The following is a 27367-nucleotide window of genomic DNA, read 5'->3' as shown; positions in this document are numbered from 1 at the left end:
ATTTTTAATTTGTCCATTTTACCCTGGAAACCCCTGTTTACAGACGTCGCGCAACCGCTTTTGTTTCAACCCAGCCATAAAACAAAGGTAATTAATTATATTTATTATTCAAAATGTCATTTTTAGCTTAGAATCATTAATTGATGTCTAATATTTCGTTTAAAAAAAAAAAAAAAAACGCCTTTAAAAAATTATTCACTCACATATTTTAAACTTTTAAATAAATTACGTTACAATAAAAAAAAATGGTGTCTGTAAAAAAGTCACGGATATCTACCTCATAACTATCGCTTAATTGTATTTTTTTTGTTACTGTCGCATTTTCTCCGATATGTTAGATGTTAATCAATCCAAACAGTACATTGAAAAAAAAAAAAAAAAAAAAAAACATTTACAAGGGTAAATATATAAAAAAGAAAATCTCCACCACTCCTTGATGTCTGCAATTTCTGCATCGCGACCCTTGTTATATTACCATGTTTCACCCATAAAATCACCCCAAAATCCGGCTGTGGCCTTTCACAGCTGTGTCTTGACACTCGGTGATAAATGTTACATGGAGTTTTTGGATTGAAAAGAGGTAAGTACGCGATAATATCTAATTAAAATCATGGCGTCTTTAAATTCTGCTCTCGCGTGCTCTCACCTCCTGTTTTTTTTTTTAAAATGCCCTCCTCAGGCATGAAAATGGGTCAGGGGTTAAAAAGGTGAGAAAGGTGTGGAGGAAATATGTTCCGGCGTTCTGCCAAAATGTCCGCCGTCGGCAAAACGTCCTACATGTGGCGAATTGGACCATTTTAATTTTTCACATAAGGCTTAATATTCGAGTTAACGGGGGTTTAATTAGTTGAAGGAGTTGATTTCAACCACCATTGACTCGCGCTAGCTTAGCCACTCCGGAGCCCTGAAACTAACAAATAACTGTCAAACTGCACAGAATTTGTTCAAATCATTTCCAACGACTAATTAAACCCCGGCTAACTCAAAGATTAAGCCTAATGTAAAAAATTCTGACCTTCCCCTTTAAAATAAAGACCATTGAATATGGCCCTTAAAATGTTGTCTATAAAAGTTTTAGAGCAATAAAACAAACAACACAAATGAATAAAATGAACAGGAATCCTTCAAAGTATTTCATAATGGGTCCAAATTATTTTTCCGAACAGCTCATGTGACAATAGAACCTTAGAGACAGCCGTTTGCATTGCTTAGCCAAAACTACAGCTGAGGAGGCAAGATGGATATTTAGAATATCTTTAAACCTAAGCTTTCAAAACCCTCAACAACAACTGAGCTTGAACCGAGGATTGAGCACGAGCAGTATCAAAAAGTCCTGGCTGTCGTGTTACCTGTTGTGCTGTAATTCCAAGTGGTGCTTGAATTGGATGCTTATAGCGGTGGACAGTCTTTTTGAGCCAGCGCAAAGTTTGCAGCGCACGGAGATATTTTTGTTATCTTTACTGGACAAAAATGTGAAGTAATGGCTGTGTTTCCAGTGTGCAAATGCAGCCGTTTGTAGTATATCTCCTGCCTATTTCATTGCATCCTGGCGAGGTAGCAAGGCTATGTTGTTTTGGCCGCAAACTCCCAGCGCTCACGCATCATGGTAATACACGTGACCCTTTTTGTTCCATCCCCGATTAAAAAATGTGACATGTGATGTCACTCCAATGACTACAGTATTCTTCATTCTACATACATTATGGGGCAATAACAAAATAGTAACGCACAGGCATCAAGGAAAGTAATTTTACTCAGATTACTGATTTAGAAAAATGAACGCGTTAGATTGTTCTTTACTGAAAGAAAGTAGTCAGATTAGTTACGCATTACGATACCGCGTTATTGACAACACTGCTTTTATATTACCGTTACTCATCGGTAAATACACAAGCTTGACGCTACCTTAACGGGAGCTATTTTTTCACCGGACGCTCCGGCAGTGTTCAACGCAAGCTGCAACGAACGGCAGTAACTTTGTCATACCACAAAATATGAAAACGAAAACCATTACTCACTAAATTCAATATGCTGGCAAATGCATTCATCTAAAAACAATTGGGAGTGATACTTTACCTCCTCCAGCGAATGTGAATTTGTGCTTAGTACAAGATCATCTGTCGCAATTAGCGATCTTTGACGCTCTTTTTTTTTTTTTTCCTCCCCGCATACAAACTTGTTTCTCTCTCAGCGGCTGTGATTAACCTCAATGAAGTTGCTGTCCTAGCTAAGCCTTGCCTATCATTCGTCTTTGTAAGTTTTTAGTAACTTTGTGTATTGAATTTGAAAGGAAAATGTGTGTTTTGTTTTTGACGAACTTTTTCATGAAGCTAAACTGTTGAAGCTACTCACATGTGGAAAAATACGAGTGTACAACGTTTTAAATGTATTCATTTGGTATATTTCAGTTACCACGATTTGAGAGCTCAATAAATTGAAGAATTTACGCCTTGCGTTTGGAGTGCTTGTTTTTGGGTTTGCTGGAATAGCGTCACTGACACACGCAGCATCAAACAGGGGAAGGGGTAAGCGCTGCCGCGCCAAGCTAATTCTGGCTGCATTTTCGACACATGAAAAATAACGAATACGTACTACTGTATGACGGAAAATTTTAGTGGTTTTGTAACCGCGACGTTTTCATAGCATGGTAATCCGTGAAGGTAACTGGCACATGCCTACAAACGACCCCCCCCCTTAAAAATGTTTCTCCTCGGATCTACACGATTCACGTAGGTCATCCATTTTGACTTCAAAACGGCGAATTTCGCCGAAAGGTGAGAGATTTTCATGCCTGCCTCCTGTTCAAAATTTTTCTTCCCCCAGAAAATTGAGATTTTAAGCTTTCCAATGATGTATCACACATGCATATAGGACAGTTAAATTGGGGGTCTCAGAGCGGAACTTTAAGTCACCTGAGTGTTTTCCGCCATTTACTTAACAAATCTGTACTGCCTTTTTAACGTATCCCTACATTTTCTATTTAAATTATTCCCATGATTATTGGTGTTGGCAAAGAGTAAATATGACGACACAAATAAACATTAATGGGTCTTGTTGACTTTTGAAAAATGGTTCATATATTTGTTCATTTTTCCTTCTAGTAGTAGTTGTAGTAATATAAATTACAATTAATATATACAGTGGGGCAAATAAGTATATAGTCAACCACCAATTGTGCAAGTTCACCTACTTGAAAAGATTAGAGAGGCCTGTAATTGTCAGCATGGGTAAACCTCAACCATGAGAGACAGCATGTGGGGAAAAAAAACAGAAAATCACATTGTTTGATTTTTAAATAATTTATTTCCAAATTAGAGTGGAAAATAAGTATTTGGTCACCTACAAACAAGCAAGATTTCTGGCTGTCAAAGAGGTCTAACTTCTTCTAACGAGGTCTAACGGGGCTCCACTCGTTACCTGTATTAATGGCACCTGTTTTAACTCATTATCGGTATAAAAGACACATGTCCACAAGCTCAGTCAGTCACACTCCAAACTCCACTATAGCCAAGACCAAAGAGATGTCAAAGGACACCAGAGACAAAATTGTAGACCCACACCAGGCTGGTAAAACGTTTGGTGTAAAGAAATCAACTGTGGGAGCAATTATTAGAAAATGGAAGACATACAAGACCACTGATAATCTCCCTCGATCTGGGGCTCCATGCAAGATCTCACCCCGTGGCGTCAAAATGATAACAAGAACGGTGAGCAAAAATTCCAGAACCACACGGGGGGACCTAGTGAATGACCTACAGAGAGCTGGGACCACAGTAACACAATGCGCAGCATGGGACTCAAATCCTGCACTGCCAGACGTGTCCCCCTGCTGAAGCCAGTCCATGTCCAGGCCCATCTACGGTTCGCTAGAGAGCATTTGGATGATCCAGAAGAGGACTGGGAGAATGTGTTATGGTCAAATGAAACCAAAATAGAACTTTTGGATAGAAACACAGGTTCTCATGTTTGGATGAGAAAGAATACTGAATTGCATTCGAAGAACACCATACCCACTGTGAAGCATGGGGGTGGAAACATCATGCTTTGGGGCTGTTTTTCTGCAAAGGGACCAGGAAAGAATGGATGGGGCCATGCATCGAGAGATTTTGAGTGAAAATCTCCTTCCGTCAGCAAGGGCATTGAAGATGAGACGTGGCTGGGTCTTTCAGCATGACCATGATCCCAAACACACATCCAGGGAAACAAAGGAGTGGCTTCGTAAGAAGCATTTCGAGGTCCTGGAATGGCCTAGCAAGTCTCCAGATCTCAACCCCATAGAAAATCTTTGGAGGGAGTTGAAAGTCTGTGTTGCCCAACAACAGCCCAAAAACATCACTGCTCTAGAGGAGATCTGCATAGAGGAATGGGCCAAATGACCAGCAACAGTGTGTGAAAAGCTTGTGAAGAGTTACAGAAAACGTTATTGCCGTTAACAGCTTGTACAAAGGGTACATAACAAAGTATTGAGATGAACTTTTGGTATTGACCAAATACTTATTTCCCACCATTATTTGCAAATAAATTATTTAAAAATCAAAGAATGTGATTTTCTGGGGGGTTTTCCACATTCTGTTTCTCATGGTTGAGGTTTACCCATGTTGACAATTACAGGCCTCTCTAATATTTTCAAGTGGGAGAACTTGCACAATTAGTGGTTGACTAAATACTTATTTGCCCCACTGCAGATTCACAACAATCTATTGTCTATTTCATAGTATTGTGGCTGCACTACTTCTGGTAAATTAAATCTTAATATTCACTTTGGTTAACTTATTTTCAAATTTTTATCACTAATAATACTAAAATGTTATTGAAAACACTGCCGATGCAGTAAATTGAGGTTTTATTACAGTCTTCTGTTATAATCAATGGGAAAAATGGATTCTTAACTTGAACAAATACAGATGTGTTCACTCTTTACCCTGCGGTTAAGTGCGTTTTTGCTGCCAAATTTGGCCTGGTCTTGAGCCAGACTATTCTGAGACATCTTCTTGTCAACATCATCATTCCATCCTGTGGCAAAAAGGAAATAAGAGTAAGTATTATTTTCAAACAAATGTCCTCAGATTCATATTTATTGTACCTTCAGAAGCCAAGCCGTCGCCATTGGCGGGTGCCGCCATGCAGAGCTTCCTCGCTGTGCTGAGGCCTCTGCTGTTGAGGAAGACGGGCAAGTGGACGATGTTCCTCATGTAGTCGTGGCCGTTTATGTTGGAGTCTCTCAGCACGCTGTTGAGGTTTTGGTTGATGGCTTTGATGATGATATGAGGGTCGCTGGCGAAGATTGAGATGAACGGCCCTTTTGAGAAGAGGACACGCACCTAGCGGGAGAAGTAGCCATTATATATATGGCGGAAAACACAGACAAGACTGAAAAAGCAGTTTCTACTCTTGCACTCCTGTTTAAAAGAAACTGCAGTATTTTAAGCCAAAACAACTGTTGTGTTTGATAGAACACCATGTCTATATGCTGCCATAGCAGATTCATGGCACATGGCTATTTTTAATTTGTCGGTTTTACCCTGAAAACCCCCGTTTACAGACGTCGCGCTACCGCTTTTGTTTCAACCTAGCCATAAAAAGAAGGTGAGTAATTATATTTATTATTCAAAATGTCTGTCATTTTTAGTTTAGAATCATTAATTGATGTCTAATATTTAGTTTAAAAAAAGAAAACGACTTTAAATAATTATTCACTATCATATTTTAAACTTTTAAACAAATTACATCACAATGAAAAATTTGGTGTCTGTAAAAAAGTCACGGATATCTACCTCATAACTATGGCTTAATCGTATTTTTTTTTGTTTGTCGCATTTTCCCCGATATGTTAGATGATAAGTAATCGATCTAAACCAAGAAAAATTGAAAAATGACGTTTAAAATGGTAGCTATATGAAAAAGAAATTCTCAACCACTCCTTGATGTCTGCGATTTCTGCATCGCGACCCTTGTTATATCACCATGTTTCACCCATATAATTAAATTTTAAAAATTCAGGCTGCGGCCATTCACGGCTGTGTCTTGACACTCGGTGATACATGCTACATGGAGTTTTTGGATCGAAACAAGGTAAGTACGTGATAATATCTCGTTAAAATCGTGGCGTCTTTAATTCTGCTCTCCCCTCCAGTTAGGGTTTTGCTGTTTAAAAAACAATTTTTAAAAAAAATGCCCTGCTGTTCAGAATTTTTCCTCCCCCAGAAAATTGAGATTTTAAGCTTTCCAATGATGTATCACATATGCATATCGGACAAATTTGAAATTTGGCCAAATTGGGGGTCTCAGAGCGGAACTTCAAGTCATCTGAGTGTTTTCCGCCATATATGAGTAAAAGCCTGGATAATTTTTGGGACATTGTTTGATGAAAACTTAGAGCCATTAATTGGCTGAGTGTGTAAAATTGACATTAGACAAGTACGGAATATGTGAGTCACAAGGTCGCCATGCACCAACGTGTATTGTCATTCATCATTTTAATTTTCTTTACAATAAAACAGTTTTTGTTCGATGGCTATTGAGGGGAAATGTCACATCAGTGGCAGGCATTCCATCTTTCTTTTAATTTTAAACTCTTTGTCAACATTTATGCAAAGATTTTCACAAGTTGAAGGAGATAGCACCTTTTCTCGTAGGCACCGTCAAACTGTATTACTCTAATACACCCAATTTAAAATAAATAGCACTTATACCATAGTTTAAGGGAAAAAGCAGAATATAGGGCATAAGAGACACATGATGCATTCTTATCATGGAAACCCAGCGCGTGCGTCATACAACTGACTGAGCAAGACTGACGCACCAACTCTCGCAATCAGTTCTCCCGGACAGTCCAGAACAAATGGCTGGACACTCTGTCTCAACGCAAGGAACACCAGCGCCCGATATCCAAATGATAACACGACTGACAAGACTCCAAGAGCCCCTTTGGCGCTGAGGTGCTAAAATCCACAGCCCTCGTTCCCCTGACAACAGTAACGCCCGAATCCTCCTGTCCAACCCACAAACAGACAATAATCCCAAACACATCCTTCCTTCTGCCCACGGCCAGCCCCGCGAGACCCTTCAAAAGACTAATCGTTGTCATTTTTCTCGGGAACGTTTTGTTGACTATTGATATGGTGACATTGGAACGAGTTTGCCTCCTTGCCTGAGTCTGTTTCACCTTTCTGTTGATCGCTGTCGACCCGGATAAATTGTCAACTTGTTCTCAATGAGCCTTCTTTAAACCTTTCAAAATGGAGTGAGTACAAAGGGTTAAGACTAAGGTGAACGCGCAGAGTTTGCCCTTCTGGGCCTTGCCATTCGAGCTGCGCCAACGCGAGTCCGGCGGTTCGGCTGGCAAGATTCTGGCGGTCTGGCTAGAAGCTCAGATTCCTTCAAAGCCTGAATGAAAAGAATTGCCAAAACTGAAATTTGGCTTGAAAGTGGTGAAAATAAAGATATCCTCATAGCTTTATGATACTGTGAGTGTGTGCTTAATGGGCTAAAAACAGCCCGTCCACAAAATCTCCTCCCCAAAATTACACAAGATCAGAACCTTCTCATTTAATTAAGCAAAAGTCTGTTCAAGATGATTTAGAGTTAGAAATGAAGAATTTTCACATCACGGTCCTTTGTGAAATTTGTTAACAAGGATAGCGGCAGAGTAACATAAATCTCGTACGTGGGGTTTTCCACAGTGCTAACTAAAGGGCAGTGTCCAAGCGTCACGGGAAGTAGATTTGTGTGGCATGTTTTCACGGTTTGTTAACCCTTGACCATTTAGCCGCACGCACTCCGTACAGGAGGATGAAGCGGCATCTGAGAGTAGCAACTGAAGACAACATCACGTGAGCTTCGCATAATGCACGCTGCTTACTTCAGACACAGATGAAAAGATTACATTAGCACAGAGGAGGTTGCTATCTACTTTGGGATCGCTCCACAAAATAATAACATTTGGCTAAAGGTGGAATGATTCTATTAGAGAAGCTGGGAGCAGGAGGCTAAACTTAAAAGGAGCTGTAGCAGCTGTGGGAACAACAGGGTGGTTGTACACCGCCGAAGTGTGCGTGCGTGTGTGTATGGGGTTGTTCAAAGACACAGAAAATTAGGATCATGGGAACAAATATTGTGGAATTCCAACCACACACCGTGTCCAGCATCTGCAGCACTTTGTCTTGTTCACAAGCATCCAGCCCGTCGATGATGACGGCCATTCGTGTTTGGTTCTGGGTAAAGCCATCGATAGTCTTAGCCATCTTTGACATCAACTCGACCTCGTGTTTCAGAACCTACAAGGACAAATAAAGGCTTCAAAACATTTGCAAAGTAAAAGGAGATCATTTCATTTTGGTGTAAACCAGGGATGTCAAACTCATTTTGGTTTGCGGGCCAATTTATAGCAATTACAGTTGTGGTCAAAAGTTTACATACACTAGTGAAGAACATAATGTCACGGTTCTCTTGAGTTTCCAGTTATTTCTACAACTCTGATTTTTTTCTGATAGAGTGATTGGAACAGATACTTCTTTGTCACAAAAAACATTTATGAAGTTTGCTTCTTTTATGACTTTATTATGGGTGAACAGAAAAAAGTGATCAAATCTGCTGGCTCAAAAATATACATACAGCAGCGCTAATATTTGGTAACATGTCCCTTGGCCATTTTCACTTCAATTAGGCGCTTTTGGTAGCCATCCACAAGCTTTTGGCAAGCTTCTGGTTGAATCTTTGACCACTACTCTTGATAGAATTGGTGCAGTTCAGTTAAATTTGATGGCTTTCTGACATGGACTTGTTTCTTCAGCATTGTCCACAAGTTCTCAATGGGGTTTAAGTCAGGCCATTCGAAAACCTTAATTCTAGCCTGATTAAGCCATTCCATTACCACTTTTTATGTGTGTTTGGGGTCATTGTCCTGTTGGAACACCCAACTGCGCCCAAGACCCAATCTTCGGGCTGATGACGTTAGGTTATCTTGAAGAATTTGAAGGTAATCCTCGTTCTTCATTATCCCATTTACTCTATGTAAAGCGCCAGTTCCATTGGCAGCAAAACAGCCCCACAGCATAATACTACCACCACCGTGCTTGACGGTAAGCATGGTGTACTTGGGGTTAAAGGCCTCACCTTTTCTCCTCCAAACATATTGCTGGGCATTGTGGCCAAACAGCTCGATTTTTGTTTCGTCTGACCACAGAACGTTCCTCCAGAAGGTCTTATCTTTGTCCATGTGATCAGCAGCAAACTTCAGTCAAGCCTTAAGGTGCCGCTTTTGGAGCAAGGGCTTCCTTCTTGCACGGCAGCCTCTCAGTCCATGGAGATGCACAACACGCTTGACTGTGGACACTGACAACTGTGTTCCAGCAGCTTCTCATTCTTGGCAGATCTGCTTTTTGGTGATTCTCAGTTGAATCTTCACCCTCCTGACCAATTTTCTCTCAGCAGCAGGTGATAGCTTTCGTTTTCTTCCTGATTGTGGCAGTGACAAAACAGTGCCATGCACTTTATACTTATAAACAGTTGTTTGCACTGTTGCTCTTGGGACCTGCAGCTGCTTTGAAATGGCTCCAAGTGACTTTCCTGGCTTGTTCAAGTCAATGATTCGCTTTTTCAGATCCATGTATGTATATTTTTGACCCAGCAGATTTGATCACTTTTTCTGTTAACCCATAATAAAGTCATAAAAGAACCAAACTTCATGAATGTTTTTTTGTGACAAAGAAGTATCTATTCCAATCACTCTATCGGAGAAAAATCAGAGTTGTAGAAATAACTGTAAACTCAGGAGAGCCATGACATTATGTTCTTCACAAGTGCATGTAAACTTTTGACCACAACTGTAGATCTCATGTGGGCCAGACTAGGGTTTTTTTGGGGGCCAAATAAGTTAACTCACTGGCCTTCAATGGTACTGGAAGATAAGCATTCAGACCCAGTTTCTCCAGTATAAGTGAATTGGACGTCTATTTTTGTCAATGGCAGGCTATGAGTAAATTTAAAGTCAGCAGTAAAAGCAGCAAACCACAAGGACGTTTGAGATCGTCATTTCGGAGCTTAGCTTGGACATCACTCCAAAATATTGGTGAAGACAGGACAATGACGTATATTTTTTTGGCATACCCGGTAGTGATTTTGAGATTTAGGGAGGTATTTAGAGGGTCAATTCCGACTCACGCAGAAATTCGGGTCACATCGCCAGCGTAGGGACTGAACTCGTTTATAACCCGGGGACGACCTGTAGTTCAGAGCAACGAAATTGACCAAGCTTATAGAAATGCTGGGTTTGAAAGAGTATTAGATTGCATTGTTTTGACTCAATATCCATCTCCGGCATAGAAGATACATTATTTGTTGTGAATATATCAATTTATTAAATATCGCCTAGTCTCAGCTTGGCAAAAACACACGGTTGCGAACAAATGCCAAGCATTTCAGTTTGGAGACATCTCATGGTCAATAAGCATAACTGCTGTGCTAGGCTGTGACCAGCCCTTGTACAAAGTCAGAAGTCTTCTACATTCACATTTAAAGTAACATGTATATTGGCCCAAAACCGATAATGAAAAATCAATGTGGATTTCATCCAATATCATTTTAAAATGCTTTCATCGAACGATATTATCGGCAACCTGTTCATATCGGACAACCAGTGTACGGACGGAGCTCTTTTGTAACCCGGGGGCTACCAGTAAGTTAACATTTTCGGGTGATTTTTTGGGGGGGGAGTGTTTTTTGCCTGATTTGGGTTTGTTTGTTTTTTTTCTTTTGCGGTTTTTTTCCCCCCCCCCCAGGTTTTTGTGGTTTTGCCAATTGTGGTGGGGGAAGGGTCCGCGTTTTTTGTGCTTTTTTTGGGTAGTTTTTTACAGTTTTGCCAATTTTGAGTTAGTTTTTTTGGGGGGGTGGTTTTTGCAGTTTGTCAAGGTTTTGCCATAGTGCAGTTTTTTCACATTTTCTATGTATTTTTACGATTGTTCAATATTTTTTTCTGGTTTTAATGGTGTTTGTTTTCAGGTTTTTGGGTGTATTTATGTATGTATTTGTTTTGAACACAACAAACTTTCTAATATAATTAAAATATGACAAACTAGGATTCAAAAAACAACCGTAACAATGCTTGTGAAGTGGATCTCGTGATTGACCTCAAGCGCCCCCTGCTGACAGGTTTCCGTCATTATGACTGAAGACTTTAATCCTTGGGGTCACTGTAAATTTGGGATCATTTTCTGTTGTTTTTACCGGCATTTCTAAACTGCTTCCATTTGATTTGGGGACATTTACATGTCACTCCCTGTTGGTTTTGGGGCATTTTTGAATCACTTCCTTGGTAACTTTTTGGCTGCCATTGACGGTGCTAGACGTCCAATCCATTTTGATTGGGAGGGGGTGAATGAACAAATGTAACTGCAGACATGAAAGTGAGCCATGTGCAATATTGCACACACTCGATCATACAACTCACAAATTTACAGTTTTACGGTACCGATATCAAAAAAGAAAAAAAAAAACAAAAAAAACATGGGATTTAGTATGTACAATAGGAATGAGTTAGAATTAGGGATGTCCCGATCCAGGTTTTTGCACTTCCGATCCAATACCGATATTCTTTTGCACTTCCGATCCGATACCGATACCGGCCTATCTGAGCATGTATTAAAGTTTAAAGTTATTTAGCCTCCTTACTTAGTTGTCAGACTCATGTTGAAAAGGGTTTTAGTACTTTTGATAACAACTAGCCAGCTGAATTAGGTGAGTTTGAATAACACACAATTATTGGTAACAAGAAACTGACCTGTTTATTCAGTGACAAACACAAAACATTATAAATAACAAACAGAAATGGCATAGTCAGTCAGTAAAACATGCAAATAATATTGTAAACTGTCAGTCCCACAAACCCCCCAAGCTATTAGATGCTTTTAATGTTTCGTGCATTAGTTACAATAATTGTATAAAAAGCCTCTCAGGTTTAAATAAACGACTATTTCAGTATCAAGTTAACATCTTAAAACGGTAAATAAAATACTCAAGTCCCTATTCTGTTTCAGCAGCTTTAAACTACATTCAATTCATTTAATTTTGTTAATCAACTCTTAAAGTTGTTAAAATTGCTCCCGTTATTCCATAATTTCCCTTCTGTCTACTTTTAATATGTGAAAGTTTTAAAACTGTTTTGAAGATAGATTAAAGTCAAGATTTTGCCGATTTAGGAGTATTTTAGATAAAAAGTTAATTACATTCGCTTGAAAGGTTCACTACAACAGCCTACAAAGGAAGTCTCCTGCTTTAAGATGGCGGCTGTTTACTAACGCACCTAGTTTTTAATGCACGTGTTGCTAACGGTGTCGAGTCTGTCATTTTGCATCTAGTTCTATATACATATGATATCTATTAGACAAGCATGATGGACGGCATTGCGTCCCGAAGACCGCGCTGTGTATTAGCTCCGCTTTACTTGACATATTTCAATAATCGGAATTTGGATGTTTGTGAATTGTTCTCGAATCTTCCACGGCCAAATCGCTGAAGGATGTAATGACGTCTGGGCATGTTGTAACGCGGTTCTAATGCTGCGTTCCAGAAAAGTGGGATGTCGGACTTTTCCAACCTCCGACTAGGAAAATATCATTGGAACGCCACTCGAACTGGGAGGTCCAAGTTGCGAAGTCGGAGAAAAAAATAACTACCCCGACTTCCAAGTTGTTTCAATCTGACATCAAAGGACAAAATGGCGCTCAAGAAAACGTATTGAATGATAACACAATAATGAAGTAAATCAAGTTTATTTGAGACGCCATGTATTTTTTCTCATACAGTGAATTATCTTTGTTGTGCTATGTTTTTATATTGACGATCAGCAAAGGATGTAACTAAAAAAAGGCAGTTTACAGTGTGGGCAATAACGCAGCCATCGTTTTTCCTCTACTATTTGATCGCTTATAGGAAGGCAGGTTCGCTGGAGGTCAAAATGTTTTTGGATGGCCAAAATAAAACACACCTCGTCGCGATCAGCCATCTTTGTTGTTTACGTTTGCTTGGAACGCTTTGAGGTCGGAACTGGTACCATCCGAGTGGGATAAATCCGACTTCCCACTTCTCTGGAATGCAGCATAAAAGTGTTGGATGGTGCATCTTTACTCACGAGAGATAATGGCTCATCCAGAATGAATTCTTCGGCAATGACTCTTGTTATTCCCTGGGCTTTGGGACTGTCGAGTGCCAGTTTGTCACGCATAGAAAAAGTTTCTGCCAGTGTTAGTTGCGTTGGTTCTATTAAAACTTCTTACAGCTTTACCACCACGCTTGACTTTATTGTGGCATATGTTGCACTCTGCCTCTTCGTATTTGTCGTCCTTTAAGGTGAAATGATCCCACACAGCTGTCATTTTTACCGATAAAGTCTCTCGGTAAATTGGGAGACGGTGATGTAGTGTGTTGAAGGAGTGCCGTAAAATGCGGACCGGATTTTAGGGAAACCGAAGCAAAAACTGGAATGGATTATGTATATCGGTGCACTGGGAAAAGCGGACCGGATTTTTTAAAAAACTGGATCAGAAGTCTGGATCGGAATTTTTCCGTGTCGGCCGATCCGATACCAATCCGCATTTTTTTGCCCATATCGGCGTCCGATCCGATATTGGACATCTCTAGTTAGAATGTTCCTGTCAGGCAGCACAACCCCATGAGGTGGATTAGACCCATTTGCGGGTCTTACATTTGACACCCGCAGTGTAAACCATTTCAAGATCCCAAAAAATTTCATCCAATTCCAATGGGATCAAATAATCGATGTATTCTACCTTCATAAAGCCTTCACTCTTCAGCTGGTGGAGGTTGTTGGCAGCCCTGTGCAGGCGTTTCCTTTGGGAGTTGAGGACTGAGTCGCCCACTTGCCACCAGGTCTTACAGTTAAGCAGCAAGGCCAGCCCGACCACACTGGCCATGGCAATGAGCACTGCATTCACTGTCAGGTTCTCAGGGTCCACCTACGAAACAAAGTCAAATTTAGTCAAGATGGCATCATACAGTGCGTATAAAGTTGTTGGTTAAAAAATATATATTTTCTGCCCACCTTAAATATTGCTAGCAAGGCTAAACCAGCGATAAGACAGCAAAGGGTCAAAGAAAACAGCACAAAGGATGGCACGCAGCATGTTTTCTTCCACTTTTTACCTGGTAGGTGGGACAAGACAAGAATAATTGCTATCTTGTGTATAACTTCTAATCTTAATTAACAGGCTTTTTAACCACTTAGAAATGCACAGATGGAAGCAAACATTAGTTGTGTCAAAACCTAATTCAATCAAATTTGTATTCACTGGGTATAGCACTTATAATGTATAGGGAATGCATAAAAGTGTTGTCCGTAATGAATATCTAACTGAATACAGTAAATTCCATATGCATAAGCGCGCACATTGCGATACGTTCTGCTGTTCACAAAACACTATAAAAAGTCTCAGTCATATTATTACCAAGTTAGCACCTACATTTACAATACAGTGATCATTGAAGATGAAAATTTGTAACTATAAATATAGGATCTACAGGTTGTTTGTGACTTGTTGGAAGCTAGCATCATACCATATTTTTCAAACTATAAGGTGTACTTAAAGGGCTAAAAAACTGTATATGTATAAAGCTGTGAGTCATTTTTCGAGTGTCCCAGAGCTGGCAAAACAATAAAAAAGCGCATTTATTAAGGTTTCGTCGGCCGTGATTTGTGTGTATCCGTCCACCGAAACAGCCTGATAGCACAGATATCAGTACGCCTGCCACCCTGCTATTGGATGCGTTGTTGACGTCAGTGCGGAAGTCTGTATTTTGGGCCCCGCCCCTCGGCAAGTCCCTTCCCACATACACAATGAATGTGTTTTCACACCGGGCTGCCGCAAGTGTGAAACTGCCTTTATACTGCCCCAGTACAGTGCTCCCAACACTTTCTTCAAACATTAAAACAAATAATAAATGAATTGATCCATAAAGAAATAATTACAATGCGAAAAGACAATGAACACATTATTAATGCAGTACCCTGACGGACTAATGCATCTTATGTGATTAAAAAAAAAAAAACTTAGTTCATGGTGTGACTAAACGGTAATTGAAAGGCAGCAAAGTCACATTAGATCTCATTTTCCAAGTGTCCTAGAGCCCACAAAACTTTTAAAAAGTGCATTTAATGGTTTCATTGGCCGTAATTTGTGTGTAGCCGTTTGCCGAAACAGCCTAATAGCACAGATATCAGTATGCCTGCCACTCTGCTGTTGGATGCGTTGTTGACAACCGTGCGAAAGTCTTTATTTTGGTCCCCGCCCTTCGGCGAGTCCCTTCCCACATACACAATGAATGTGTTTTCACACCGGGCTGCCGCAAGTGTGAAACTGCCTTTATACTGCCCCAGTACAGTGCTCCCAACACTTTCTTCAAACATTAAAACAAATAATAAATGAATTGATCCATAAAGAAATAATTACAATGCGAAAAGACAATGAACACATTATTAATGCAGTACCCTGACGGACTATTGCATCTTATGTAATTAAAAAAAAAAAAATTTTTTAAACTTTGTTCAATGTGTGCCTAAACCGTAATTGAAAGGTAGCAAAGTCACATTAGATCTTATTTTCCAAGTGTCCTAGAGCCTGTGAAACTTTTAAAAAACGCATTTATTGGTTTCATCAGCCGTGATTTGTGTGTATCCGTTTGCCGAAACAGCCTGATAGCACAGATATTAGTACGTCTGCCCCTCTGCTATAGACCCTACCCACCGACGTCACAAAATCACGTGCTCGCTGTATGGTTCCGCCCACTTGTCCGTCATTTTGTGTCTGTATTATCAATGGTCTCAATTGATCTAGCAATTTATAATGCATTTCATGGAAGACCCGGTGCTTTCGGATGCCGTAAACTCACTTGATGCGTTGCATAAAAGGCGTTATGTGGAAAAGCTTCAGTTTATCCATTCGCCAGATCCATATTTGATGCCTAAATCGATGTTTTTCTACCCGCTGTCTCCGCCGTATTTGCCTGACGTCTGCTAGCTACCCTGAACTGTACAACTATCTTGTCCACCCAAAATCAGCCTATTCTCATGAAAGTTTGAAAAACTTTAAGAGCTTGGAGGCTTATAAATACTTCGTTGCCGGTTGGGTGAAACAGGTCCTCGTCCACGAAAATTCGGCAGGAATCTATCTTGTGCTTGGAAAGGTGAGTTACGAAATTTTCAATTCAAAATCTTTTGTTATTGCTAACATCCACTGTCAAGTCTAATGTATTTCATGTCGTTTGTCAATGGAGTTAGGGCTTTTAATGTTTATATGGTTTAGCGATAGCACTCTCACTACATACATACGTGTATGTTGTCGGCGATTAGCCTAGCAATGATCTTAATTGTGGTTGTCAGCCCAAAACCCTCTAAATATATATTAAATGCATCTTACCAGATATAAAATGACTACTACATAATCTGTGGTAATCGTTTGGAGACCAGTTTTCTCGTCGAATTGCAGCAGCCATCTCGCTCTCTTCTTTCCGGGTCTCTCAGAATCCGGTAGAACTTCAAGTCTCTCCGTCTTCTCCGTCTATCTTCTCTGTTATTGCAACCGACCGCCACACACGCCTTCACCATTTTGATTATTAATGTTAACGAGCAGAAAAACACGTCGTAAATAGGAGGAATGTACGTAGCCGTAACAGGGAAACATGATGTGTTGACGGACAATTGGGCGGCACCAGTCAGGAGGAAGGAGTTGTGACGTCACGTGGGTAGGGTCTATTGGATGCACCGTGAAAATAGATCCAAGTCTCTATTTTAGGCTCCGCCCCTTAGCGAGTCGCTTCCCACATACACAATGAATGGGTTGCCGTGCATCCTTTCACACCGGGCTGCTGCAAACGTTTAACTGCCGTTATACTGCCCCAGACACATTCTTCAAACATTAAAACAATTATAAATGAATTAATCCATAAAGAAATAATTACAATGTGAAAAGATAATGAACAAATGACTAATGCAGTACCCTGATGCACTAATGTATCTTTTGTAATAAAAAATAAACTTGTTCATTAATGGTGCGACCAAACGGTAATTGAAATGTAGCAAAGTCACCTTGGATCTCATCATTCTTGAAAACCCTGAACAGCCTGGTGGCCATGAAACCAAACTCCCTTTCACACGCATCTGAAAGCGTAGCTATCATCTCAGCCATGGAGGTCTCCCCTCCCACGCTGGATAAACGATTGTAGTCTGTGAACAGGAATCTGGCACCAACGAAAGAAAAATCTCTCGTTTAACATGCAAAAATTCAAGATTAAACACAAAAATTATCTTGTGTGTTTTGTGTGTTGCTGTCACCTGACAGGCAGTGCTCGGGTGGTTTGCTCGGGCAGTTCAGGGGCATTGACAAACATAAGTTTGAGAAGGAGCTCAAGGTAGCCAATTTGCCGGGCCAGACGTGTGCTGATGACCCATGCCCAGTTCCAGCTCTCTCTCTCACGTCGGCTTCCAAAGTACACCAAAACTGAAGGAGAGAGAAAATGTGCAGGATTATTTGTTGTCTAGTAGCGCCCTCTAGTGCGTATGAATATGAACGTGCTGCATTTCATAGCAATACAGTGCTGGCCAAAAGTATTGGCACCCCTGCAATTCTGTCAGATAATGCTCAATTTCTCCAAGAAAATGATTGCAATTACAAATGCTTTGGTATTATTATCTTCATTTATTTTGCTTGCAATGAAAAAACACAAAAGAGAATTGAAAAAAAATATTAAATCTTTATCATTTTACACAAAACTCCAAAAAATGGAACAGACACAAAAGTGTTGGCACTAGGGTTGTTCCGATCATGTTTTTTTGCTCCCGATCCAATCCTGATCGTTTTAGTTCGAGTATCTGCCGATCCCGATATTTCCCGATCCGATTGCTTTTTTTTCTTCTCCCGATTCAATTCCAATCATTCCCGATAATTTTTCCCGATCATATACATTTTGGGAATGCATTAAGAAAAAAATGAATAAAACTCGGACGAATATATACATTCAACATACAGTACATAAGTACTGTATTTGTTTATTATGACAATAAATCCTCAAGATGGCATTTACATTATTAACATTCTTTCTGTGAGAGGGATCCATGGATAGAAAGACTTGTAATTCTTAAAGGATACATGTGACTTTGTATATTGTGACTAAATATTGCCATCTAGTGTATTTGTTGAGCTTTCAGTAAATGATACTGGAGCCATTTAACTGTTCTGCCCAAAAGCATGATGGGAAGTGCAACCATGACTGTGCGTAGTGGCACCAATTGATATATCTTCTTGCATGTCCGATATTTTTTTGCAGATTCCAATACTTTGTAAATGATGTAAAATTGGCACCCTTTGAAAAATCATGTTAGGCTTCTCTAATTTGTGTAATTAACAGCACCTGTTACTTACCTGTGGCACATAACAGGTGCTGGCAATAACTAAATCACACGTGCAGCCAGTTAAAATGGATCAAAGTTGACTGTCCTGTGTCATTGTGTGTACCACATTGAGCATGGAGGAAAAAAAGAAGACCAAAGAACTGTCTGAGGACTTGAGAAGCAAAATTGTGAGGAATGATGGGCAATCTCAAGGCTACAAGTCCATCTCAAAAGACCTGAATGGTTTTGTGTCTACCGTGCGCAGTGTCATCAATAAGAGTAAAGCCCATGGCTCTGTGGCTAACCTCCCTAGATGTGAACCGAAAAGAAAAATTGACGAGAGATTTCAATGAAAGGTTGTGCGGATGGTGGATAAAGAACCTTGACTAACATCCAAACAAGTTCAAGCTGTCCTGCAGTCCGAGGGTACAACAGTGTCAACCCGTAATATCCATTGGCATCTGAATGAAAAGGGACTTTATGGTAGGATATCCAGGAACACCCCACTTCTGACCCAGAGACATAAAAAAGCAAGGCTGGAGTTTGCCAAAACATACCTGAGAAAGCCAAAAACGTTTTTAAAGAATGTTCCCTGGTCAGATGAGACAAAAGTAGAGCTTTTTAGGAAAAAGGATCAACATAGAGGTTACAGGGGAAAAATGAGGCCTTCAAAGAAAAGAACACGGTCCCCACAGTCAAACATGGTGGAGGTTCCCTGATGTTTTGGGGTTGCTTTGCTGCCTCTGACACTGGACTGCTTGACCGTGTGCATGTCATTATGAAGTCTGAACACTACCAACAAATTTTGCAGCATAATGTAGGGCCCAGTGCGAGAAAGCTGCGTCTTCCCTCAGAGGTCATGGGTCTTCCAGCAGGACAATGACCCAAAACCACCAGAAAATGGTTTGAGAGAGAGCACTGGAGACTTCTAAAGTGGCCAGCAATGATTCCAGACCTGAATCCCATAGAACACCCGAGGAGGGATCTGAAAATGGCAGTTTGGAGAAGGCACCCTTCAAATCTGAGAGACCTGGAGCAGTTGGACAAACAAGAATGGTCTAAAATTCCAGCAGAGCATTGTAAGAAACTCATTGATGGATACCGGAAGCAGTTGTTCGCAGTTATTTTGTCTAAAGGTTGTGCTACCGGGTATTAGGCCGAGGGTGTCAATACTTTTGTGTACAATGACTTAATTTTTTTTTTAAATTCTCTTTTATGTTTTTTCATTGCAAGCAAAAAAAATGAAGATATCACTACCAAAGCATTTGTAATTGCAATCATTTCCTGGGAGAAATTGAGCATTATCTAACAGAATTGCAGGGACGCCAATACTTTTGGCCAGCACTGTAGGGAGCTCTTGACAAGTCATCATTACCGAAGAAGATGTAAATCAAAGCAAGGAAGCTGAGGGAAACGGCGATGGCCAGCTTGTGATCAACAGTAAAGCCCAGGATGACGGCCACTGAACCACATAGCAACAGCGTGAGGAAGACCACCAGCCAGGAAAATTGGAACAACGGCTCGATCTGCTGCCCAGCAAACGTCTTCATTTCATCTGAGAGAAAGGTTATAGAGATTTTAAACGAAGATACTTCCTGAAAATGAGATTTCTGATGGCGCGCGAGTACCTACCCTCCAGTTTCTTAAGAAGAAAAGATTTCCCACTTCCCCACTGTGCATACAGACCAACGCAAATGGGCGGTTGCATAGTGGGCTCGCTGAGAATGTCTGCAAGAGCGCTGCTATACAGGTCGTAACCCAACATGTCCCCATCTGATTCAGTTGGAGAGAGATGTTCTAAAAGAAATGAAGAAAAAAGATTATGAATGGTTTTTGATGAGATCATTATTTAGATGCTTATTAAATATTTGCTTTCAACAGTAATTGCTTACAATAAAATCAAACTTTTGATGATTGATTGCTATGAAGAAAGGTTTAGTGATTGATTGCAATAATAATGCCTGTGGGAGCCTGCCTCTTAATTCACACACTCCTCACTTTGCACTGTAAATATCTTTCACCCCTGGTAGTTACATACGGGGCCATACAGTCCCAGCCCGCCTCCCCCTTGATTTTAATGCATCACACACCGAGGTTGTGGGATGGATGTGGGGTGGACCTGTTATTGGGGGTACATCACGGTTACCTCCTCACGGCAGGCCATTCCCGCACCTATTTTAACGCACCACACACATCATACTCCACTGGGGAGCTCTAGCAAAGGGCGGAGGGACAAGCTGCTGGATAGAAATTCCGGTCCCACTGCCCCAAGCCAAGCTCTCCCATTTTAATGCATACACTGCACTACCCTCCCCACACAATCCCATCACAGTGCTGGGTAATGGCTGCCAGGTCGTGCGGTGGTGGCTCGTGGGCCGGGTGGGCGGACAGGAGGGGGGACGGGCACGGGGGTTGGTGGTGCGTCCCCTCTTCGCATCCCCGAAGGCCGGTTGATGGGGGCGTGGGTGGCCCCACGATCCCTGGGGGTGACTATGGCCCCTTTGCCGGGCTGGAGGAGGAGGGATGGGCTGCGCTGGTTGGCTTGGGGTGGGGGGGCGTAGCCCTGGGGTAGTTTCCGCTTGCCTGCGGAGCTACCGCGTGTGTGATGGGATTCGCACATGGCTGGATGTGATTGGGTGCGCTCGGATGCGGGGCCTCGGTGCCGCGATTGGCGACGGGGCAGCGTAGGATGGTTTACCAACGGGCTCACATTCACAAGGCATACACACGATTACTGGGTTCTAGATCATTGGGCTGATTTTTGTTTACTCCACCCCCCCAATCACTTATCTTCCAGACTCCCCCTCACCCTCTCTTTCCCTGGTTAACAGGTCGCCCACATGGTGTCAACTGGAAATACGTCTAACTGACGTTATCATCAACATATTCATAGTTAATGTAGGCGTTGAATGTATTTCTTGTTGTTCTCTCTTTCCTTCTTTTCTTCTGTTCCTCCATAACCCCTTCCTGTTCACTGCTTTGTCTTAATAAATGAGATATGTTGAATGATCACAATGGGAGTACTAGGTCATACTCCAATGTGAAACATTAAAACTGTTCAGACCAACCGAACACTCAGACTTCCACTCTCCTTGTCAAACAGCTGAACAGGACAGGTAAATAAAATTTTAAAAAAGTTGAGCGCCTTCTCTCCTTGCTTTGGTTAATATTGGTAAATATCAGCCTAAGGGTTTGTGACATTTTAATGGTCCTTCGAGCCGGATTTACAGAAGCGACCTAACCTACTTGAAAGTTTGAATGCTTTCTTGTGAATATTAAACAACAAAAACAAGGAAGTGGTCTTACTGGCGCCAAAAATTTGCGTGAGGATGCTTTTCTGGTGGGTGCAATCGATGTTGTACGGTGTCTCTCCAGCCTTATTAGGGCGATAAAGGAGGCGGCCATCTTTAGGGTTCCTTAGCAGAAGCTCGGCCAGCTTCCGGCTCCTGCCTCTGATGGCGATGTGCAGGGGCGTGTCACCTTTCTGTTTACATGGATTAAAGTGGGAAAAAAATCATTTGACTGAAACTTTTCAACATTGCCGAGACTAAACATTTCGGGGACAATATTGTCGAGGTGCTTCTTTCAGTTCCGGTAAATGACCCTCTCTTCAGTCATTGGACATTTACAATGTGCAACTATCGATTACTTAAGTCTATCAATTAGTTATTTGGAATCAAGTAATCGGATTAGGACAATTTAATGCTTTGGATAATAAATTTTGGGAGAAACAAAGGCTTGCTAAGATTGCACTTTCAAAGGACCATTCCCAAGTGATCCCCAAACGATGCAGGATTGCACCTTAATTCTAGAGCAATAAATGCATTTAAAAATTAATTTAAATAATTGACATTGGCCTCAAACATTATAAAATATTAATAAATGAGGATCGAAGTACAACAAAAGAACAATTGGCTGACTTGCATTGCAAAAGTCCGCTAGCTTAAATGCTATAAAATGCTTTTTTTGTTTATTATTTTTTACAGTGCTCTTAATAAATTGTTCAAACATAGATTGCCTAAAAAATCTGCTAATACCTCTAAGCTAAGTTACGAATGCTTAAAAAAAAACATATTAGCTCAAACAAAAACTTGAATAACATCATATTGGTCTTAACAGGGAGCAGCTGGATCCAGCCATGTTAGAGTTATGTAATATTCACTGTTGCTACTAGAGGGCAGTGTATTCACCTAAATGAATAAAACTAAATGCAAACACTTTCAAAACAAACCATTACAATAGTACTTGAATAAAATTAATACTCCAAGCAGCAAAATTTGATTCAAAGGTTTTTTCTAATCTAGTTACCGTATTTTTCGGACCATAAGTAGCGTTTTTTTTTTCATATTTTGGCTGGGGGTGCGACTTATACTCAGGAGCGACTTATGTGTGGAATTATTAACACATTATGATATAATTTCACATGTTATTTTGGTGTTTTGCAGTGACACTGATGGTTTTGTAAAGTTGTTAGCATGTTCTTATGCTATAGTTATCTAAATAACTCTTTATAGCTATGGCCACGTTCGTGTTCTGCCTTTGGCTGTGTATGTTCAATTGTATTATTGACTTTTTTATCTTGAAATGGCTGCATTTAGTTTGTGGCGCTTTCACGCCCACGTGAGGGCGCACTCGCGCTTGTTTACGTGACACGCCAGAAGAAGACGGACAGCTACGTAGCTCTGAGTGAGTTGAGTGGGCGAGTTAGCTAGAGAGAATAGACGGCTGCGAACCTACTTTCATTGTTTATGCTTGTAAAATATCTCTACAGAGGCAACGCCTGCGTGTATCATCTTTTCTGTTGTTGTTCTATTGTATTTTTATATTAAATTGCCTTTCAAGATGACATGTCTGTTCTATGTGTTGGATTTTATCAAGTAAATTTCCCCCCAAAAATCGACTTATACTCCGGTGCGACTTGTATGTTTTTTTTCTCTTTGTTGGGCATTTTATGGCTGGACCGACTTATACTCAGGAGCGACTTGTAGTCCGAAAAATACGGTAATCGATTAATCGTTGCAGCACTACTTCAATGCATGCAGTACTGTATGCGGTAATAAATAAGCAAATCTGCTGTTGCAGACCAATTGCAAATTAAGATGTATAATAGAGCCTAATTAATGAAGAGAACATAGAAGTTAAACCCAGCAGAGGGCTGTAACTGCTCAATAAACTTACTATACAAAAAACATGTCAAGACATGATTAAAAAAACTATCACAAATGCTTGTAAATGTGACCATAGGCCACTATTCTCATACGTTAAAACCCACTAGCACCCCCTGCTGACTGATTACCATCACTACAACAGAGAACTTTAATCCAATGTGCATTAAAAATGGAGCTAAATCAAACAAGGATGGAAAAATGACTAAATTGTTAAGAGTAGGAGTAATGACCTTGTCCACAGCTGACACCTTTGCTCCTTTATCCAGCAGCAGCTCAACGATTTCTATGTTCCTCATTTTTGTAGCTTTGATAAGTGGGGTTTCTCCCTCCTAAAATGACAGGATAGACAAACAAAAATAAAATAAACACAGTTCGAAGAGTTAAAACGTTCACGATAAATTACACTGTGTAGCTGCGGAATGTTATACCTTGGTGCAGCTTTCTGTATCAGGGTTACACTGCAGGATGTCTCTCACCATGGTGGCGTTACCTTTCTCCACTGCCCAATAAAGAGCAGTCTTTCCGTCCTGATGTTGAAAAAACATTGGGATTCAATTTTTGACTGAAACAGCGACACAAAAAGCTTTGAGAAATTCAGACAAATGATTCAGAAAAATGTCTCACAATTTTTACACTTCAACAAGTAGGGTAGGGTCGGGTAGTTATCCAAAACTATTTTTGTGATGATCTTTGGAAATTGGACTTAGTTCGCCATAATATTGCAGTGACAGAATTGGAACCATAATTAATGGTAAGCACACATTTTTTAATTTAAGTCCTACCATAGAGTGTATTCAAATTGCTAGTTTTATTCCAGTTACTTTACCCTTTTAAAGTTTGGCATTTCACTGTACTGAAACCTTTCTTATACCCCTTTCCCACTGAAACTAGTGGGTCAACGCGCGTTTTTCCAAGCCAATGCAACCCGCTAGCAATTGGCATTTGGCACCTTTCCCATTGACAAAAAAAAAAAACGTGTCTTTTTTTTTTTTTTCCCCCACCCGTCTGACCCCCAACCCCTCCTCAGCCGTGCGTAAGGTGCGTGACGTCACCACGCTAAGATGCGCTTCGACAAGTGCGACCGAATTCATTCAGTTCAAGTAAACAATGCAAAGCAACATAGAAGCTTCCTTTTGGTTTGTGTGTTCTGTTTTCATGCTTTTTACTGCCCTCAAAATGGTCGAAATGCAGCAAAGGATCAACACTCTGCTTGTGCTGAGGCAATGTAGGCGACGTGAATTTTGGCTTGAAATTGAAAGGAGTCGTGTACGTCACAGGAGGAGGAGAAGAGCCTTTGTTTCATCTGTTATGGCTATTGCTAACGCTGCTACACCGACTGTTCGCCGTATGTGGATCCGGGCTAGAGCACATGGTTTTTGTTTTTTGTTATGACGCATCACGTACCAGCCTACGTCACCACGTAGATTAGCGTGTTGACTGCTGACCCGGGGTTTTGCTTTCACACTGCATGGCGATCAGAGCCGAGGTGATTTTAACGCGGGTCGCTTGGCGGGTTGATTGACACGGTTCGAAGCGGGTCGCTGCACCTTTCCCACTGCCACCAAAAGCCGATTGTTAGCGGGTTGACACGGGTTTTTTGGCCAGTGGGAAAGGGGTATTACATTAGATGCACACTCACGATTTTCACATGTTGTGACACACATACAGTGCACTCCATAATTATTGGATTTATAATAATTATGTGTTTTTTAGCTTCTAATAATTTTTTTTCCAAAATAATAAGGGACCTTAATGGAAAAAAAAGATACAAATCCAGCTTGAGTGAGCTTTTTGGCAACAAACACTCTAAGTGGGTCTGGCATGCCACGAAAGATGCGCATGCTGAAAAGAACCTCATACCCACTGTGAAGTATGGGGGTGGGTCAATGATGCTGTGGGGCTGTTTCGCTTCCAAAGGCCCTGGGAACCGTGATAGGGTGCATGGCATCATGAATGCTTTGAAATACCAGGACATTTTCAATCAAAATATGTTGCCCTCTGCCCGAAAGATGGGTCGTCACTGGGTCTTTCAGCAAGACAATGACCCTAAACATATGGCCAAATCTACACAGAAATGGTTCACCAGACACAAAATCAAGCTCCTCCCATGGCCATCTCAGTCCCCAAACCTCAACCCCATTGAAAACCTGTGGGGTGAGCTGAAGAGGAGAGCAGAGAGGAGAGGACCCAGGTCTCTGGATGATTTAGAGAGATTCTGCAAAGAGGAATGGCTGAAGATCCCTCTTTCTGTCTTTTCCCATCTTGTGAAACATTATAGAAGATTAGGTGCTGTTTTGTTGGCAAAAGGGGGTTGTACAAAGTATTAACACCAGGGGTGCTAATGATTGTGACACACATTATTTGATGTCAAATAATTATTTCTTTATGTGGGACTTTTTCCCCACTGAATAAATGCACTTGTATTGAAAGTTGGATTTTTCTCTTTTTTTCCATTAAGGTCCCATATTATTTAGATGAAAAAAAATATTAGAAGCTAAAAAACACATAAGTATTATAAATCCAATAATTATGGAGGGCACTGTACAATCTAACAGATAATAAAAATGTTTTCACACATGACCAAATTGGTCCAAAAATGTTATTTTCAGCCAAAAATATTTGCATAAACTCTGAGCTGGAGGTTTAGGTTCACTTGAAGTAAAGAGAGCAAAGCAAAGAGTATTGAATTTCAGAGCCTCCTGCTTACTTGTAAAGATAAACAAAGACTAGAAGAGGAGCTCCTACCTGGCCCCTGACATCAATATCTGCGTATTTGTTCAGCAGAGCTCGCACTATTTCCACATGACCTCCTCTCACTGCTCCAATCAGCATGGTCTCCCCACTCTGAAGGGAGAAAACAGCGTGAAGGGAATTGCATTTGTTTTCCCGTGAAGATTTCTGAAAAACAAGCATCCAATGGGTCTCACCCTGTCTGGGATGTTAACATAGGTTCCAGCATCCAGCAAGTCCTGTACTATCTCAGTGTGTCCCTCCTTGGCAGCTATGGCCAGGGCTGTGTTGCCATCCTTGTCAGTCATGTTGACATTCGGGTTCCTTTTCAGGAGCTCCTTGACCACTTCAGTATAGCCGCCTTTCACTGCCACAATCAAAGCCGTCATAGAGTTCTGAAAATGAAATGTACATGTACGTGTTTGTTCTAACTAAACTGATTTTCATTCATGCGCTGAGAAGACTAACTCACATCCGCAGAAGCATCAGGACAAATGATTACACATGCTGGCTTTATGTCATTCTAGGGCGATCATATTTTGAATTTTAAAAAGTGAAAAACAGACAAAAATAATGCCTGTTTGCAAATAATAAAAGCCACCAAGTTGGCATTGTCCTTGTCGATGCTACGATATGTGCTTGTCTGTCAATGTTCAATTGAAATCCTTAGAAACAGTTGTTTTTTTAAATTATTAATTTAATTAATTTAAATTTACTTGTTATTTCATTTTATTTTTATTTTGTCTTGCATCTTATGTATATGGTTGCATTATTTCTTTGTTGATATGAGGTCAATTAAATAGGGCGGACTGATATTATTGAGGAATAAAAAAGGGGTAGGTTTCACTAAGCAAATGCTTCATCCTACTCCTTTTGGACACAATGAATACATTCTAATATTTATTACTATTATTATTATTATTGTCTTAAATATTGTTGCTGTTATCTCAAGTATTATAATTGGTTTGTCAGATTTTTTTGTTTTGTTTATTACTTTTATTTTCCCATGTCCAAAATAAAGCATTCTAATTCTCATTCTCAATTATTTTTTGACTAAAACATTTACATTTTT

The 27367-nt window shown here is 40.5% G+C and overlaps 1 protein-coding gene across 6 annotated transcripts in view; it reads right to left on the bottom strand.

The window, feature by feature from the left end:
* kidins220a (kinase D-interacting substrate 220a) overlaps positions 1-27367 on the bottom strand; it is a 142838-nt gene that overhangs the window by 91660 nt on the left and 23811 nt on the right. For all 6 annotated transcript variants that reach the window (XM_057860417.1, XM_057860412.1, XM_057860414.1 and 3 more), the window contains exons 8-21: positions 26493-26690; positions 26311-26409; positions 23994-24092; positions 23796-23894; positions 21704-21881; positions 20030-20194; positions 19773-19952; positions 17342-17507; positions 17096-17247; positions 14057-14157; positions 13785-13970; positions 8136-8276; positions 5084-5321; positions 4922-5013 (exon numbers count right to left, since the gene is read on the bottom strand). In XM_057860417.1, the coding sequence (XP_057716400.1) occupies positions 4922-5013; positions 5084-5321; positions 8136-8276; positions 13785-13970; positions 14057-14157; positions 17096-17247; positions 17342-17507; positions 19773-19952; positions 20030-20194; positions 21704-21881; positions 23796-23894; positions 23994-24092; positions 26311-26409; positions 26493-26690 (2094 nt within the window). The remainder of the gene's footprint in view (positions 1-4921; positions 5014-5083; positions 5322-8135; positions 8277-13784; positions 13971-14056; positions 14158-17095; positions 17248-17341; positions 17508-19772; positions 19953-20029; positions 20195-21703; positions 21882-23795; positions 23895-23993; positions 24093-26310; positions 26410-26492; positions 26691-27367) is intronic.

The sequence above is a fragment of the Corythoichthys intestinalis genome, chromosome 15 (genome assembly GCF_030265065.1).
Source record: "Corythoichthys intestinalis isolate RoL2023-P3 chromosome 15, ASM3026506v1, whole genome shotgun sequence".
Lineage (NCBI taxonomy): Eukaryota > Metazoa > Chordata > Actinopteri > Syngnathiformes > Syngnathidae > Corythoichthys > Corythoichthys intestinalis.
The sequence above is the reverse complement of the archived record's forward strand: the minus strand, read 5'-3'. Positions and strand labels throughout refer to the sequence as shown.